The 15,909-nt window shown below is 47.5% G+C and overlaps 1 protein-coding gene across 1 annotated transcript in view; it reads right to left on the bottom strand.

Annotated features, from left to right (window-relative positions):
* The window catches only part of POLR3A (polymerase (RNA) III (DNA directed) polypeptide A, 155kDa), a gene marked incomplete at its 3' end in the record, with an annotated part of 38,485 nt that extends 27,133 nt beyond the window's left edge, over positions 1-11,352 (bottom strand). The window contains exons 1-7 of the mRNA XM_015416604.1: positions 11,315-11,352; positions 10,865-11,000; positions 10,356-10,493; positions 7,590-7,761; positions 4,911-5,065; positions 1,798-2,037; positions 170-332 (exon numbers count right to left, since the gene is read on the bottom strand). Coding sequence (XP_015272090.1) covers positions 170-332; positions 1,798-2,037; positions 4,911-5,065; positions 7,590-7,761; positions 10,356-10,493; positions 10,865-11,000; positions 11,315-11,352 — 1,042 coding nt within the window. The remainder of the gene's footprint in view (positions 1-169; positions 333-1,797; positions 2,038-4,910; positions 5,066-7,589; positions 7,762-10,355; positions 10,494-10,864; positions 11,001-11,314) is intronic.
* Positions 11,353-15,909: the final 4,557 nt, after the last annotated feature.

The raw sequence follows: 15,909 nt of genomic DNA on the forward strand, positions 1-15,909 counted from the left end.
CTCCTTCAGTCCCTGGTGTTTTCAGTTTAAAGGAGCTTGGACTGCAGGGCCGGGAAAGATTCCGCCAAGAGGCGCTATGAGGGCGCCAGAGTCGCCGTCTTTTAAAAGCAATTGCGTATGTTCCCGTGTGACCACCAGAGAAGGCAGAGATTTATGCTGAAAGACCCACCCTGCTTCCCCTTCAGTCTCTGGACGAAGCCTCTTGTCCACTTCTTGGGTGCCATGTTGAGAGGGATGCCAGAGAGCTCGCTGTTGATGTAGAGGGCGCACTGGAGCTGCAGGAAGTCCCAGTCCTCCATGATCATCTGGGTTTTGGCTCCCGAAATTCTATGCTGGCAAAAATAATCAGCAAGTTTGACGGATGAGTCAACTAATGCAGATTTGCATCTGAGTCCAAATGCAGAAAATCAAACGGGAATTCCCAGACACTACTTTTACCAACAGAGCAAATCCTAAGCTCTCTGCTACCATTTTAAGCATGTTTCAAAAGTCAGCAATGTTCTTAAGACGTTATAATAGAGTAATTAAGGAGAAGGTAATCCAGCCTGATTATGGCCATACAAACAAACCAAAAAGGGCAGTTCACCTTTCTAAAAACATTTGTTTTTAAATTTCCCAACTACCCATTCAGTGACATAAATCCATAACAGCTAAAGAAAAAAACATCATTTACAAACATAAACTCATTACATATTACATTGTGCATTCCATGTGAAACAAAACCTTCTTGCCACATTTGGTCAGCAATCGGTGCATCTTCTTCCTTTAGAAATGCTGTCAGTTGAATGAGTATATCCTCGTCTACAGAAGTTCTCCTTGTTGTAATTTCCTTCAGCTTCCACACTTTAAAAAGGTAAAGGTTCCCTTGCTCGAAAGCCAGTCGAATCCGACTCTAGGGTTGCGGTGCTCATCTCTGTTTCAAAGCCAAAGAGCCAGCGCTGTCCGAAGACGTTTCTGTGGTCATGTGGCCGGCATGACTAAACACCAAGGTGCACGGAACGCTGTTACCTTCCCACCTAAGTGGTACCTATTTATCTACTTGCAATGTCTTACTTTCGAACTGCTAGGTTGGCAGGAGCTGGAACTAGAGACGGGAGCTCACCCCGTCATGCGGCACACTCGGGTCTCGAACTGCTGAACGACCGACCTTCCACAGCCTGCAGTTCAGCGTCTTAACCACTTGAGCCACCGCAGCTCCATTTCCATTTCCACACTTTAGCCAGTGTCAATCTAGCAGCGGTAACAACATACATAACCACTACCCTATATTTTTTTAGGGATAGCTCTTACATAATTTGATAAAAACAGTGCTTGTATAATTTCAAAATTCTGTAATAATTCCTTTTGAGAGTAGTATCACTGCCATTTCCCGAAGTTTCACCACCCTTTTACACTTCCACCACATGGGGTTCATTACAGTGCCAGCGATGATAACTGAGGCCTGTATATAGAACCACAGAGTTGGAGGGGGCCATAAAGGCCATCTAGTCCAACCCCCCTGCTCCATGCAGGATCAGCCTAAAGCATCCCTTGATAAGTATTCGTCCAGCCACTGTTTGGAGACCACCGTATAGGCTTGTTACTCTAGCAGATGAAAGATGCCAATGATGTAACACACTGATACCATTTTCCATTAAACCTAGATGTACAGAGAACGACTGACCGGTAGGTATAAAGGAGGCCCAAAGTCTGCAGTCCACTTCATATTATAACACCTGCTGCCATTTCTTTACAAAATCTTATGAACACAAATCACACGGAATTGTTAGAGAGGAATTAACCATCAGGGTGGCTCACCTTCTTGATCACGTCGTTGAGGAAAATGATTTCCGTCAGCTTCATGGTCAAGTCGTCCTCATTGGTGCCAGATTTCAAGTCGCTCACCACAGAGGGCCTAATGCACAGCGGGGGGACCAGCAGCCGGGTCAGGATCAGGTCGGAAGGCTTCCCGGATTCTGGATTCATCAGGAGCAGCGGGATGTCTTCGGCCGGTATCCGCTTGAAGAGGTTCAGCACCACCAACGGATTCAAGTTCTCCTACAGAATCAAAAGATCACAGTGGTTTGTTTGTTCACAGGAGGCCAAGAAAGCTCATCTCGGGAGACAGCTGCTAACCTCCAGGTGTGGGGTCTGGAGATCTCCTGCTAATATAATTGATATCCAGACAACAGAGATCCGTTCCTGTCAGACCTCCCAGTCCAGTTACACTCAACGACTCCCTCTTGGCAGTGATAAGTTTATTGAGATGCATGCCAGAATCAAGAAAGTCAATGTGTCAGAACTGAAGACTTTTGGCGGATACAAGCTTAATGTAGGTAATTTGAATAAAAGCACCTTCCTTCCCCCATGCATACGTCACACTCACACCACACCTAACACTGCCGTCCCAACCAAGTGAAAGATATACGTCTTGGTTATCTGCAGCTCAAGCTGGTACAGAAGAACGCTCAAGGGCACCTTCCCCTGGGAAAGGAGGGAAAGGAGGCACGACTTGGATGGAAGTGATGACGTCTAGAAGCAAAAGTCCCATTCTCTCACTCATGGACTCAACCCCCCCTCCCCGCAGGAATTCCCTCCTCCCGATAACTATGGCAACCAAAAGGAAGCAGGGTTTGACAGTTCCTCTGTAGAAAATGGCTGTTTTGGAGGGTGGACTCTGTGGCATTATATCCCCTCCCTTCCTCAAGCCCCGCCCTCCCCAAGCTTGACCCCCCCTCAAATCTAAAGGTATTTCCCCACCCATCTCTCGTACCCCTACTCAACGCCTGTTTCAGGCTGCTCTTCCTTCTGCTCTCCCTGAAGCAAAATTTTATTCCAACACAGCAGGAAAAAATGTTTTTGGAAACAAACGTTTTTAAAATCACGGTGTAAGGAGATCCGGATACGCCCAGGTACTGCAGAATGAACTGACGGGAATGCACAAAGCCGGCTTCTCATAGACTGCGTGCAATTCCGCCTTCTTTAAAACTTGAGAAACATTTCCTACGGGCACTTCCACACACCCCGAGTAATGCACTTATGATCCAATCTCAATGCACTTTTGCCACTGGATTTCAGTGTGGGATTTTTATTTATTTAAAACATTTTTATGCCGTCTTTCCGCTCAATCAGGGCCCACAAGGTAGCAAATATTTTTTAAAAATTGACCAATTAAAATACATTTAAAATGATTAGAATAATTCAGTTATAAGCAGCTAAATGGCAAAATCCACTTGCAAACGATCACGAAAGTGCACTGAGAGTGGATTGGAAGTGCATTATTCGGCCTGTGTGAAACCGCCTTCCCCACCCCCCACATCTCTGCGACCAAGAAAACTTACTGGATACTTTCACCCAGTGCCTGCACTGCTTACCCCTTCCCCAGCGTCACCATGCCAGTCAGCTCAAATCCCTGTTCATACTCCTATTACCATGAAAATACATTTAATTGCTCAACATGCCCTGACACTGACACAATGGTTCTCAAAAGCAGGAGGAGGAGGAGGAGATTGGATTTATACCCCTCCCTTCACTACCTGAAGGAGTCTCAGAGCGGCTGACAAACTCCTTTCCCTTCCCCTCCCCACCACAGACACCCTGTGAGGTAGGTGGGGCCGAGAGAGCTCTTTCGAGAACTGCTCCTGAGAGAACAGCTCCGAAAGAACTTGTGAGTGACCCCGGTCACACCAGCAGCTGCACGTGGAGGAGGAGTGGGGAATCAGACCCGGTTCTCCCAGATTAGAGTCCGCGCTCCTACTCTAGGCAAACTGCTTGAGGGACGTGCAGGCAGCTGCCAAAGGAGTCTCAGAAACAGCTTCCCAATCGACTGGATCGCTTCTGAGCAGCTGCTCCCAACCCAAAAGTCCAAATTCACTCGGTATGGTGACCCATCCAAGGGTCCGGTGACCCATCCAAGGATTTGGGGGGGCACCCTATCTCGTTCAGCATTCCGTTTTCTACGGTGGCCAAACAGACGTTTTGGGGAACCCAACAACCCTCACACAAAGGGTGGAGGCGCCCCCACGATGAGTCCCAAGCGAGTGGCAACCCGACAGACACGGCCTTCGCCTACGGAGGTGAGACCACCCCTCTCCTTCTCCATTCCTCCCTCCAATCCCCCCTCAGATTCTAAGACACTCGCTCTACTAACTATCAGGACACATTTTACTTGATAGACACATATAACGCAGTAAAGAAAAAATGCCAACCAATGTATGACACGGAAGATACTGTTTCCTGGGTCCGACCTTGGTTTCCAAAATACAAAAGGGAGTGACGGGAAAGGGCAGGGGCAGCCACTAGGGAGGGCCGGCCTGCGACCCACTTTCAGAGACTTCGTTTCGGAACAGACATCCTTGCACGTTTTCTTAAACAGTGTCCTTAATGTGCTAGACTTGACCCAATCCCAATTAAGCACTCACAACTCTTTCAGCTACAAGACCAAGATTAGTCACACAGTAGGTCGGCGTAAAGCCCCCTAGGTAAAGGTAAAGGTTCCCTTGCTCGAAAGCCAGTCGAATCCGACTCTAGGGTTGCGGTGCTCATCTCCGTTTCAAAGCCGAAGAGCCAGCGCTGTCCGAAGACGTTTCCGTGGTCATGTGGCCGGCATGACTAAACACCGAGGCGCACGGAACGCTGTTTACCTTCCCACCAAAGTGGTACCTATTTATCTACTTGCAATTTCTTGCTTTCGAACTGCTAGATTGGCAGGAGCTGGAACTAGAGATGGGAGCTCACTCCATCATGCGGCACCCGGGTCTCGAACTGCTGAGCTACTGACCTTCCACAGCCTGCAGTTCAGCGTCTTAACCACTTGAGCCACCGCAGCTCCTATAAAGCCCCCTAGGTCATCTCAATCTAACAGAAATCCCAGTTTCTAAAAGAAGAGAAAAACCGAATCAGTGCAAGATTGTTTTCGGCGTCTTGTTCACCTGGGCTCTTCCCAGCAAGGATTCAATTTCTTTATTATGTTCTGTGGCAGTGTCGAAAGACTGTATGAAGTCAGACACAACAGGATCCACTATCTTCTTGGTGGTCTTGTATTTCTCATGGATTATCTTCAGCAAGCCACATTTCTTTACTGTACCTACAGGATGATAAATTAGCACAAACACCTACTTTATTCTGAAATCTTATTTCGTTCTTTATTAGGCAAGCAGAATGGTAAAAAAGACAGCCAATGCACAGACATAGCGCATGCAACAGCCGCCAACAATGGTATCTTAAACTGTGGGACTATTTTATAATGGATAAAATCACAGATAACTTACAAAACACAACTGTTCAGGTTCGTCAATATAGTTTACTTGATAAATGGCTTCCTTTTATGGAAAAAAATCTGCAGATTTCTGATGTCTTTAATAATTTAAAGAAAAAAGAACAACATATTTCTTTACTTACGTATCACTGATGGGGCTAAATTGCACTATTTTGAATTGCATGGACTTGTTCCTTTCGAGAGTTATATTTTACAATTAAAAGTGTTTTAGTTAATGTGACTTTAGTCAAGGTTAATGTCCCCTTCTGAGGTTTAAATAAGGGGATATAATTTGTAATGCATAATTTTTCTTTTAAATGTTATATGGACGCTGTTGGAAAGCAATTGTATGTTATGAACATTCTGAATTTATCAATAAATTTTTTATTTTTTTTTTAAAATGCAACAGCAGCCAAGAACAAGCAACCAGCTCACGCCATCATAAAGACTAAGAATGGCACCTTCAGATTTGTTTCAGAGTAGCCATGCTGGCAGAACAAGAGCCAGATCTGAGGCGCAACTGGACCTGAATCGAGCGGTCCAAGTTTGTCTGTCCGACCCAAGCCGTTACAAAACATCAACCCAAGAAACAGAAATCTAACAGACCACCCGGACTTTTAACATCAGACACGGAACCGTTTAGAATTCAGGGTGATTGCCCATACGTCAGGAATCCAAGTGACAGAAGCCCTAGCACTAAAACAACCGTGGACTCATTTTCCTTTAGCCAGAAGAAAAGTGTCCTCTTTCTGTGAGACTTCCTTTATGGTCGCTGGTGGAGCTAAAAATGTGATTGCTATAACACAGTTTGAATGTTTACTTATCATTTATAGCTCTCAAGCAAAGAATATTAATTACATAATTAATTACATAACAGAATTATTAATTCTGGCCCATGCACTGCAATCCTCATGACAGTTTCATCATTATCTTCCATTTCATAAATAAGCATAAGAACATAATAACATAAGAGAAGCCAATGTTGGATCAGGCCAATGGCCCATCCAGTCCAACACTCTGTCACAAAGTGGCCAAAAAGACCAGGGGCCATCAGGAGGTCCAGCAGTGGGGCCAGGACCAATCTTCCCTTGAAGCTATGGAGTCTTATGAGCAAAAATTCTACCTTGTGAGCTAGTGACATTAAAGTTGTGAGCCAGTGATTTGGCTACTGCATAACTTAGTTTGCTCTGGAGCCCTCCTTCCTGAGCAAAGACAAACATGTGTGAGTTGGAGGCTAAAAAACTGTGAGCTAGCTCACACTAACTCAGCTTAGAGGGAACACTGGCCAGGACACTAGAAGTCCTCCCCCTGTTGCCCCCTCATATCTCCTGAATATGCTGAGAAGAAAGTAGTCAATTTAGGATGGACTATTTGGTCCAATTGTTTTTCTGTTAATTGAAATAAAACATAGATCTTCCTCCTCATTTGACCTCATTTTTGACATAGAACCTAATATGTACAACAACAGAACCTGCAAAGGGTGGGATTTTGCAGAGGGGAGGACCCTCGGGGAGGTATAAAGCCAGAGAACCCACCCTCAAAGCGGCCATTTGCTCCAGTGGGACTGATCTCTACAATCTGGGTATCAACTGTAAATCTGGGAGATCATCAGACCCCACCTGGAGGTTAGCAACCCAACTGGTAGACTGGATCTGAAGAAGAGAGCCGTGACTCACGAAAGCTCCTCCCCTGCCACAAATTTTGCAAGCCCTCGAGGTGCTCCCGGACTCTTCCTCTTTTCTGTTGCTACAGATGAGGCTACGGTAGCCAGGGCTCTTTTTGTAGAAAAAGCCCAGCAGGAACTCATTAGCATAATAGGCCACACCCAACAGCAGAAACTCATTAGCATATTAGGCCACACCCCTGATAGCACAGCTCATTAGCACATTAGGCCGCACCCCCATGTTACTAGAAGTGTGGTTATCCAGCCACACCCACCTTTTGCTTCTTGTTTACCTTGTTTGTTGTCAAAACCCAGGGCCTTCTTTTTGTAGCAGGAACTCCTTTGCATGTTAGGCCACACACCCCTAATGTAGCCAATCCTGATGAGTTTCTGCTGTTGGGTGTGGCCTATTATGCTAATGAGTTCCTGCTGGGCGTGGCCAACTCGGGAGCCAGCCGGAACGCCATTCCTGTGCGTCCCTGCCCAAAAATAGCCCTGAGGCTACCCATCTTGATCTATGGGTAGACTGGCACTGCACTGTGTCGTTTGTGGCAATGAGGCACCCAAATTGAATAGTATATCCTACTGCAGTGGGCAAGATACAACACAAGCGACAGAGAAGCTTTGGTCTGCCGTTCTAAATGGTTCTGGACTTGACGCCGACAAGGGCCTCCCGAAACACACACTCACCGTTAAACGACCCGCAGTGAGGGCAGGTGTTCTTTTTCCTGCACTTTTCAGAGACCTTTTTCTTCAAGCCACGTTTCTGGAGGTAAGTCAAGCCAGGTCTCTTCAGGTAATCTAAAAACTGCTTCCGTTCTTCGGGGGTCAGCATGATACGGCAACACGTCTTGCAAATCATCTTCGATGGAAGCAGAAATAATATTTTAATTAATTAATTTTCCGCATTTGCACCCCACCTATCCCGTAAACGAGCTCAGGGTGGGTTATGACATTTCCATAAAGACAATAAAATCTTAAAAACAGGTTATAAGCATATGAAATCAGTAGTAGGTAGGTAGGTAGGTTTATTGTATGAAGCCACTGGCCATCACAAAATTCAGAATACACTGATAAAAATTAAAACCACTATTACAGTCCAGGTTAAAATGGACTACAAATCAATAATAAAAAGAAAGACAATACAGATTTGAACACCTTCAGGTAACCTGCTGAGAGAGCTCTCTCGAGGACTGCTCCTGAGAGAACAGCTCTGAGAGAACTGTCAACCGACCCAAGGTCATCCAGCAGCTGCACGTCGAGGAGTGGGGAATCAAACCTGGTTCTCCCAGATTAGAGTCCACGCACTTACCCACTACACCAAACTGGCTCTCTATTGTTGTCTTCCGCCGGCAGGTGAAGAGATTGGTCTGGCACAACCCTAACTATGATGACTGGCTCTCCTTCCTCGTTCTGGTCTTGTCTGTGGCTTTTATTGAATTCTTTGATTATTTCAAACGTGTTTTTGATGGTTCAAATATTTTAGCAGCAGAAAAGAGCAAGAGTCCAGGAGCGCCTTAAAGATTAACAAAAATTTGTGGCAGGGTAGGACCCTAGGAGCTGCGGTGGCTCAAGTGGTTAAGACGCTGAACTGCAGGCTGTGGAAGGTCAGTAGTTCAGTGGTTCAAGACCCAGGTGCCGCATGACGGAGTGAACTCCCGTCTCTGGTTCCAGCTCCTGCCAACCTAGCAGTTCGAAAGCAAGAAATTGCAAGTAGATAAATAGGTACCACTTCGGTGGGAAGATAACAGCGTTCCGTGCGCCTTGGTGTTTAGTCATGCCGGCCACATGACCACGGAAACGTCTTCGGACAGCGCTGGCTCTTCGGCTTTGAAACGGAGATGAGCACCGCAACCCTAGAGTCGGATTCGACTGGCTTTCGAGCAAGGGAACCTTTACCTTTACTAGGACCCTGATGCTGGGGAAGATTGAAGGTCAAAGAAGACGGGGACGGCAAAGGATGAGATGGTTAGACAGTGTCATAGATGCAACGAACATGAAACTGAGCAAACTTCAGAGGACAGCGGAAGACAGGAGGGCCTGGCGGGATCTCGTCCATGGGGTCGCGAAGAGTCGGACTCGACTGTGCGACTGAACAACAAGGAGCTTTTTGTTTTTGCTTTTTTAAACAATTTTTATTTAGGATATCATCACTCAAAATCAACATTTATAATACATTTTTATCCTACCCTCCTCCCTTCCCTCCCCCCTGCATGGCTTCCCACTGTGCTACAACCTCCTGCAAAATTCTTAAATTCCTTCTTCCTTCCCTTTATCATTATAAGTTCAATAGGTAACTAATCTCTTCATATATAAATTTCTCTATTTCTTATTCCATATTGTTAAACTTTAACACTCAATAATTATTAAAGCAAAATAAGTTGTCTCTTACATTCCAATTCTTCTCTAAATACTCTTTTAAATCTTTCCCATCTGCTAAAAAGTCTTCTGCTTCCATATTGTTAAGTTTTCTTGTCATCTTGTCCATTTCAACCATAAAAAGTAATTTTTTAATCCGATCGCCAATCTTCGGGACTTTATCTTGCTTCCAACTTTGAGCATATGTCATTCTGGCAGTTGTAATCATATACCACATCAGTGTCCTTTTTGCCACATTAACCTCTTCCATTTTTAGTCCCAAAAGTAATATTTCTGGTTCTTTCTTAAATTTACATTTCACAATGTTTTCAATTTCTGCATGAATCTCAACCCAATTTTTTTTTTGCTTTTTCACAAGTCCACAACAACAAGGAGCTTTTGACTCATGGAACAAAGTCCAAGTCCACTGACACCATTAACATCAACCACGTTTTATCCTGGGTATAAGCTGTGGTGTGCACGCACACCGCAGGACGTAGACGAAGACAGCATAGGCTCCCCCTGTTCTTCAGATGACAATGCTATTTGTCCCCCGTTGTGGATTCTAATTTGAAGGGCCAAGTGAACAGAGACAGACTAGAGCAAAGTCAGAGTCCAGCGGCACCTTTAAGACCAACAAAGTTTTATTCAGGGTATGAGCTTTCGTGTGCAAGCACACCACCTCAGATAAACTTCCTCAGTTTCCTCAGTGTGCCATGCACACAAAAGCTCATACCCGGAATAAAACTTTGTTGGTCTCAAAGGTGCCCGCTGGACTCCAACTTTGTTCTACTGCTTCAGAGCAACACGGGTTCCCCCCCAGTGTTCCCTCTAAGCTGAGTTAGTGTGAGCCAGCTCACAGTTTTTTAGCTTCCAGCTCACACATTTTTTTGCCTTCGCTCAGGAAGGAGGGCTCCAGAGAAAAACTGATTTATGCAGCAGCCAGATCGCTCGCTCGCAACTTGAATGCCAGTGGCTCACAAGGTAGACTGTTTGCTCACAAGACTCCACCGCTTAGAGGGAGCATCGGTACCCACCTAGACCGACTAATGTAAGAAAATTCTATTTGGACCTCGAGATCAAAACACACGGCTTTACCTGTAAAATGCTGATCACGGCCTTGAAGTACCCCACGTGGAAACAGGGCAGCTCCAGATCGATGTAACCATAATGCCCCAAACACTCGGCCAGATTCTTTCCGCAGGTTTCGCACGGACGATCCTTCTCGCTCGTGCCCTGGAGAAAGGAGATGTATCAACAGCAATGGCCACAAGCAAAAATGGCTTTAAAATGGAGTTAAGACGGATTCAGGGAGGAAATGTTCCTCACTGGCGACTAGCCATGTTTGAGTAAAGAGCATCTCCCTATTCAGAGGCAGGAAAAATACCAGTGCTAGGAAGCAACATCGGGGGAAGGCCTTGGCCTCAGTGCCCTGTTTGCTGGCCCTCCAACTGGTCGGCCGCTGTGTGAGACAGGATGCTGCGCGAGACAGACAACAGGCCTGATGCAGCAGAGCTCTTCTTGTGTTCTTACACGCTTATTTCTTGTATTTTTGCCCTGCTCACAGCCCCACACCAGAATACACCCACCGCGGTGTGCAGTCTTACCATACGGTGGTCCAGCACGCCGTAGAGCAGAGGGGAGTGGTTGTTGTCTTGGCTGTAAAGGTTCTTGCTGACCACCTGGAGGTGAGCCTGCTGCCGCATCTCTTCCGCCGATTTCATCCCAAAGCAGATGTGGCTTCTACAACAGGAGACATTATCACAGGGGGTCACCTGGAGGGGATTGCCTCGGACTCTTCTGCGGTGCTCAGCGACAACAGCTGGGTTGGCCTCTCCTTCCATCCACTCACTACCCTGTGGGTCCCCAACCTCTCTGAGCCCGGAGGCACATTTGGAACTCTGGCATGGCACATGTATTTATTTGCTCAGTTTTTATTCCACCCTCCCCTGCACACGGGGCTCCGTGGGCACAGCAACAACACAGCTGCCACAAAATGGCTGCTGCAGGAGGCGGGGCCAGCCACAAAATGGCTGCCGCAGCTTCCCTTCACTCACACAGTGCAGATCCTTGTGGTAGGGCATCCAGGTCCCATGGCGGCACAGAAGAACATCAGAGAACATAAGAACATAAGAGATGCCAATGTTGGATCAGGCCAAAGGCCCATCCAGTCCAACACTTTGTATCACACAGTGGTCAGAAATACCAGGGGCCCTCAGGAGGTCCAGCAGTGGGGCCAGGACATTAGAAGCCCTCCCACTGTTGACCCCCCCCCAAGCACCAAGATGACAGAGCATCACTTGTTCCAGAGTCCCTATCTATACCTTGTGGCTAATAGCCACTGATGGACCTCTGCTCCATATGCAAGGAGAAGCCAATGCTGGATCAGGCCAATGACCCATCCAGTCCAACACTCTAGGTCACACAGTGACCAACAATACCAGGGGCCACCAGGAGGTCCAGCAGTGGGGCCAGGACACTAGAAGCCCTCCCACTGTTGCCCCCCCCAAGCACCAAGAAGACAGAGCATCCCTTGCCCCAGACTGAGAGTTCCTATCTATACCTCGTGGCTAAGAGCCACTGGTGGACCTCTGCTCCATATGTTTATCCAGTTCCCTCTTGAAGCCGTCCATGCTTGTAGCCACCGCCACCTCCTGTGGCAGTGAATTCCATGTGTTCATCACTCTTTGGGTGAAGAAGGACTTCCTTTTATCTGTTCTTAAGGGCAGAGATTCCCCTGCTAAAAGGGTCCCAATCCGCCGGTCCGGAAAAGGCCAGCGGGGGGAACCCCGCCCCCAAAGTGCCCGGTTCAGGCCGACGTGCCCGACGCGATGATGTCACCCAGAGGTGACGTCATCACATTGGACACGTCGCCGGCTGACGCTCTAGCAATCAGCCTGAAAACTCTAAGGTACCATAGAGTTTTCCAGGCTGATTGCTAGAGTGTCAGCCGGCGATGCGCCCAACGTGATGATGTTACTTCCGGGTGACATCATCATGGCATGCACTCGCAAATGCCCCAGGCAGGGACCAACGCGCCCCCGCTATTCGAGGTTAGTGACTTGGCAACCCTACCTTGTGCTGTGGTGGTAGCTGCTGCCCCAGTGACGTTTTTAGAAATCTGCAGAACCGATCAGATCTCCAGTGGTCAACCAGAAGCCTACCTGGCCCCAGGCCCACTTCCTAAAAACACTTGGCTGGTGCCAGAAAAGGTGTCAGCAGGTTGGGTTCAACGGTTGGGTTCAACGCAACCGCAGCCTCCCTTTATCCCCTTAACTTTATCCTCTCACTAGATGGGACCACGTCCAACCTGTGCTGAAGGCGCTGCACTGGCTGCCTATAGCGTACCGGATTCGCTTCAAAGTGCTGGTTCTTACCTATAAAGCCCTTGATGGCCAGAGTCCAGAGTACCTAAGGGACCGCCTAAGGGACTGCCTTTCCCCATATGTTCCCCCAAGAGCAATGCTCCCTCTAAGCTGTGCGGTCTTCTGAGCAAAAATTCTACTTTGTGAGCTACTGGCATTAAAGTTGGGAATGAATGAGCCAACTCATTGGCTACTGCATAAATTAGGTTGCTCTGGAGCCATCCTTCCAGAGGCTAAAAAACTGTGAGCTGGCTCACACTAACTCAGCTTAGAGGGAACACTGCCCAAGAGCACTACGGTCGGGGGCGCAGCACCTATTGGTGGTTCCAGGCCCCAAGGACATCAAGTTGGCTGCAAGCAGGGCCAGGGCTTTCTCAGCGGTGGCTCCTGTCTGGTGGAACGAGCTCCCAGAGAAGATCCAGGCCCTGCGGGACCTGGCGCAGTTCCGCAGGGCCTGTAAGACGGAGCTCTTCCGCCAGGCCTTTGCATAGGAGCCGCCGCCGCTATTGTACCACCACCGAGCTGCCATCTTCGACGGTGGATTAGACCTAGAGGTGAGCCGGCCCTGGGAAGACGCCTAGATGACCGAAGAACGTATGCTGTCAGGTTAGGTTGACGAATGGAACCCATCTTGGACTATAAGACGCAACATCAAGAGCACTGCACTTTATTTAATGATTGTTTTTATGTTGTTTTAACTGTTTGTTATGGCATTTGCCTCTGTTGTCGGCCGCCCTGAGCCCATTTGGGGAGGGCGGGATATAAATCCAATAAATAAATAAATAATAAATAAACTGCAGTGGGGAGAGGAGGAGGCAGCGAATGGGAAAGACCGGCACCCTTCTGAAAGCGGTGGCACCGCAGTGAAGTTCAGTGGATGGGGACCAAAATCAAGCCAAGTCAAGGTCCACTCTTGCACACACTCAGAATTCACAGTTCAAATCTCACCCATGCCCATTCCGACGGGGAGATAACACCAGCCTACCTGCAAGCGTTGTTGCAATGTTAGCAAGATTTGTATTGCTTACTTCATTTATACACCACTCTTCTCCCCAATGGGCCCCCAAAGCAGCTTACATCACTCTCCACTTTATCCTCACCGCAACCCTGCAAGGTAGGCTGGGCTGAAGGGTGTGTGACTGGCCCAAGGTCACCCAGCGAGCTTCCATGGTGAAGCAGAGGTTCAAAGCTGGGTCTCCCGGATCTGTGCCCAACACTCTGACCCCTGCATACACCTTGTACGATTACACAAAGCATTAAAACCAGTTTCCTCTCTTATTGTACCCCTTTTTTTCCTCTATGCAACAGAATCAAGATGGCTTCCAGAAGCAAATTTAAACACAAACACCAAACCGTAAATGCTCAAAAGCCAGGTGACTGCCAGTTATTAAGGAGAGGAAGGAGGACAATAATAATACGGTATGTGGATAACAAAACAGGGTGGTTGTAATGGTTTGGGCATTGGACTGTGATCCGGGAGGCCCAGGTCCGAATCCACATTCATTCATTCATTTTTATTACGGTCAGAGACCCATTAAACAGCATGCAGAATCAAAAGCAAAAATCCTTACAGAGAAGAGACATCATAAGGAACACTGAGGAGGTGCTTACGCTTTGTAAATGCAATAAAGAGAAATTTGGCAACATTCCTTGATATTACAGTGGATTTGTCCTCCAATAGATGTTTCAGCAAAAGTTCCTCAGAGTGGATTACTAATTGTCCTTGGTGCCTGAATGACCTTATTATAGGTGTAATTAAAAGGGCTCTTTCTTCTGCATAATAGGAACAATGGAATAATATATGGGAAAGGGTCTCAATTGACTCGGAGGGGCATGAGCAAAATCTCAAATGCCTAGGGATGCGTTGAAATCTTCCAGCAAGAACTGCCGATGGGAAAGTGTCAAATCTAGCTCTGGAAAAAGCCCATCTATGATTTGGGTTGGGAATATTAGCTAAATATAAAGGAGCAGTCATATAAATTTTGGGTTTCAAAGATTTGTAAAGAGGGGCTCTGGTGGACCACTGAGGGTAAGGGGATGCGGCCAATAGAAAAGGAAATAACCCAACGGGAAAAAGGTGGACTTTAAGCCAAAAGCAGAGAGAATGCAACCAGATATTCAATTCGACTGTACTGAGACCAGCTTCTTGTCTCAACATGACATTAGAGGTACCAGGTTCGAATCCCCACTCTGCCACTGAGTGACTGTGGGCCATTCACACCCTCTTAGCCTAACCCTAGATTAGAGTAGAAAAGAGCCAGAGTCCAGGAGCACCTTAAAGACTAGGGGCCGGGTATGAGCTTTCGCGAGTCACTGCTCACTTCTTCAGTGAAAGCTCACGAAAGCTCTCACCCTGCCAATTTTTTTGCAAGCCTTTAAGGTGCTACTGGACTCTTGGCCCTTTTCTACAGACAGAATAACACGGCTACCCGTCTCGGTCAACCTCGCAGGGTTGTTGTGAGGATAAAATGAATGTCACATGAGCCACTCTGCATTCTCATCAGAGACTAAGACAGCATATATATAAAGCAAATAAATACATAAAGTAATGCTACTAGAGGAGCTGCGGTGGCTCAAGTGGTTAAGACGCTGAACTGCAGGCTGTGGAAGGTCAGTAGTTCAGCAGTTCGAGACCCGAGTGTGCCGCATGATGGAGTGAGCTCCCGTCTCTAGTTCCAGCTCCTGCCAACCTAGCCGTTCGAAAGCAAGAAATTGCAAGTAGATAAATAGGGACCACTTCGGTGGGAAGGGAACAGCGTTCCGTGCGCCTTGGTGTTTAGTCACGCCGGCCACATGACCACGGAAACGTCTTCGGACAGCGCTGGCTCTTCGGCTTTGAAACGGAGATGAGCACCGCAACCCTAGAGTCGGATTCGACTGGCTTTCGAGCAAGGGAACCTTTACCTTTACCTTTTTAAGGTGCTACTGGACTCTTGGCCCTTTTCTACAGACAAAATAACACGGCTACTCATTTCGATCTACCTCGCAGGGTTGTTGTGAGGGGGTATCACATGAGCCACTCTGCATTCTCATCTGAGACTAAGACAGCACATATCTATAAAGCAAATAAATACATAAAGTAATGCTACTAGAGGGAGTATCTGCCTTCCCCAGAAAATCCAGAGGGTTTCTTTCTCCCCCTCCACCCCTCCTGTCAATCAACGACCAATCCCCGCCCCGGAGCCCTTCTTCCTGCCAATCACGTCCTAGCCCCGCCCCATTCCTCTCCTCCTGTCAATCACAGAGAAGGCCCGCCCGCCCCCCCCCAAGTCCGGCCGCCCGGGGCC

The sequence above is a fragment of the Gekko japonicus genome, unplaced genomic scaffold, assembly GCF_001447785.1.
Source record: "Gekko japonicus isolate JY-2015 unplaced genomic scaffold, Gekko_japonicus_V1.1 scaffold4337, whole genome shotgun sequence".
Lineage (NCBI taxonomy): Eukaryota > Metazoa > Chordata > Lepidosauria > Squamata > Gekkonidae > Gekko > Gekko japonicus.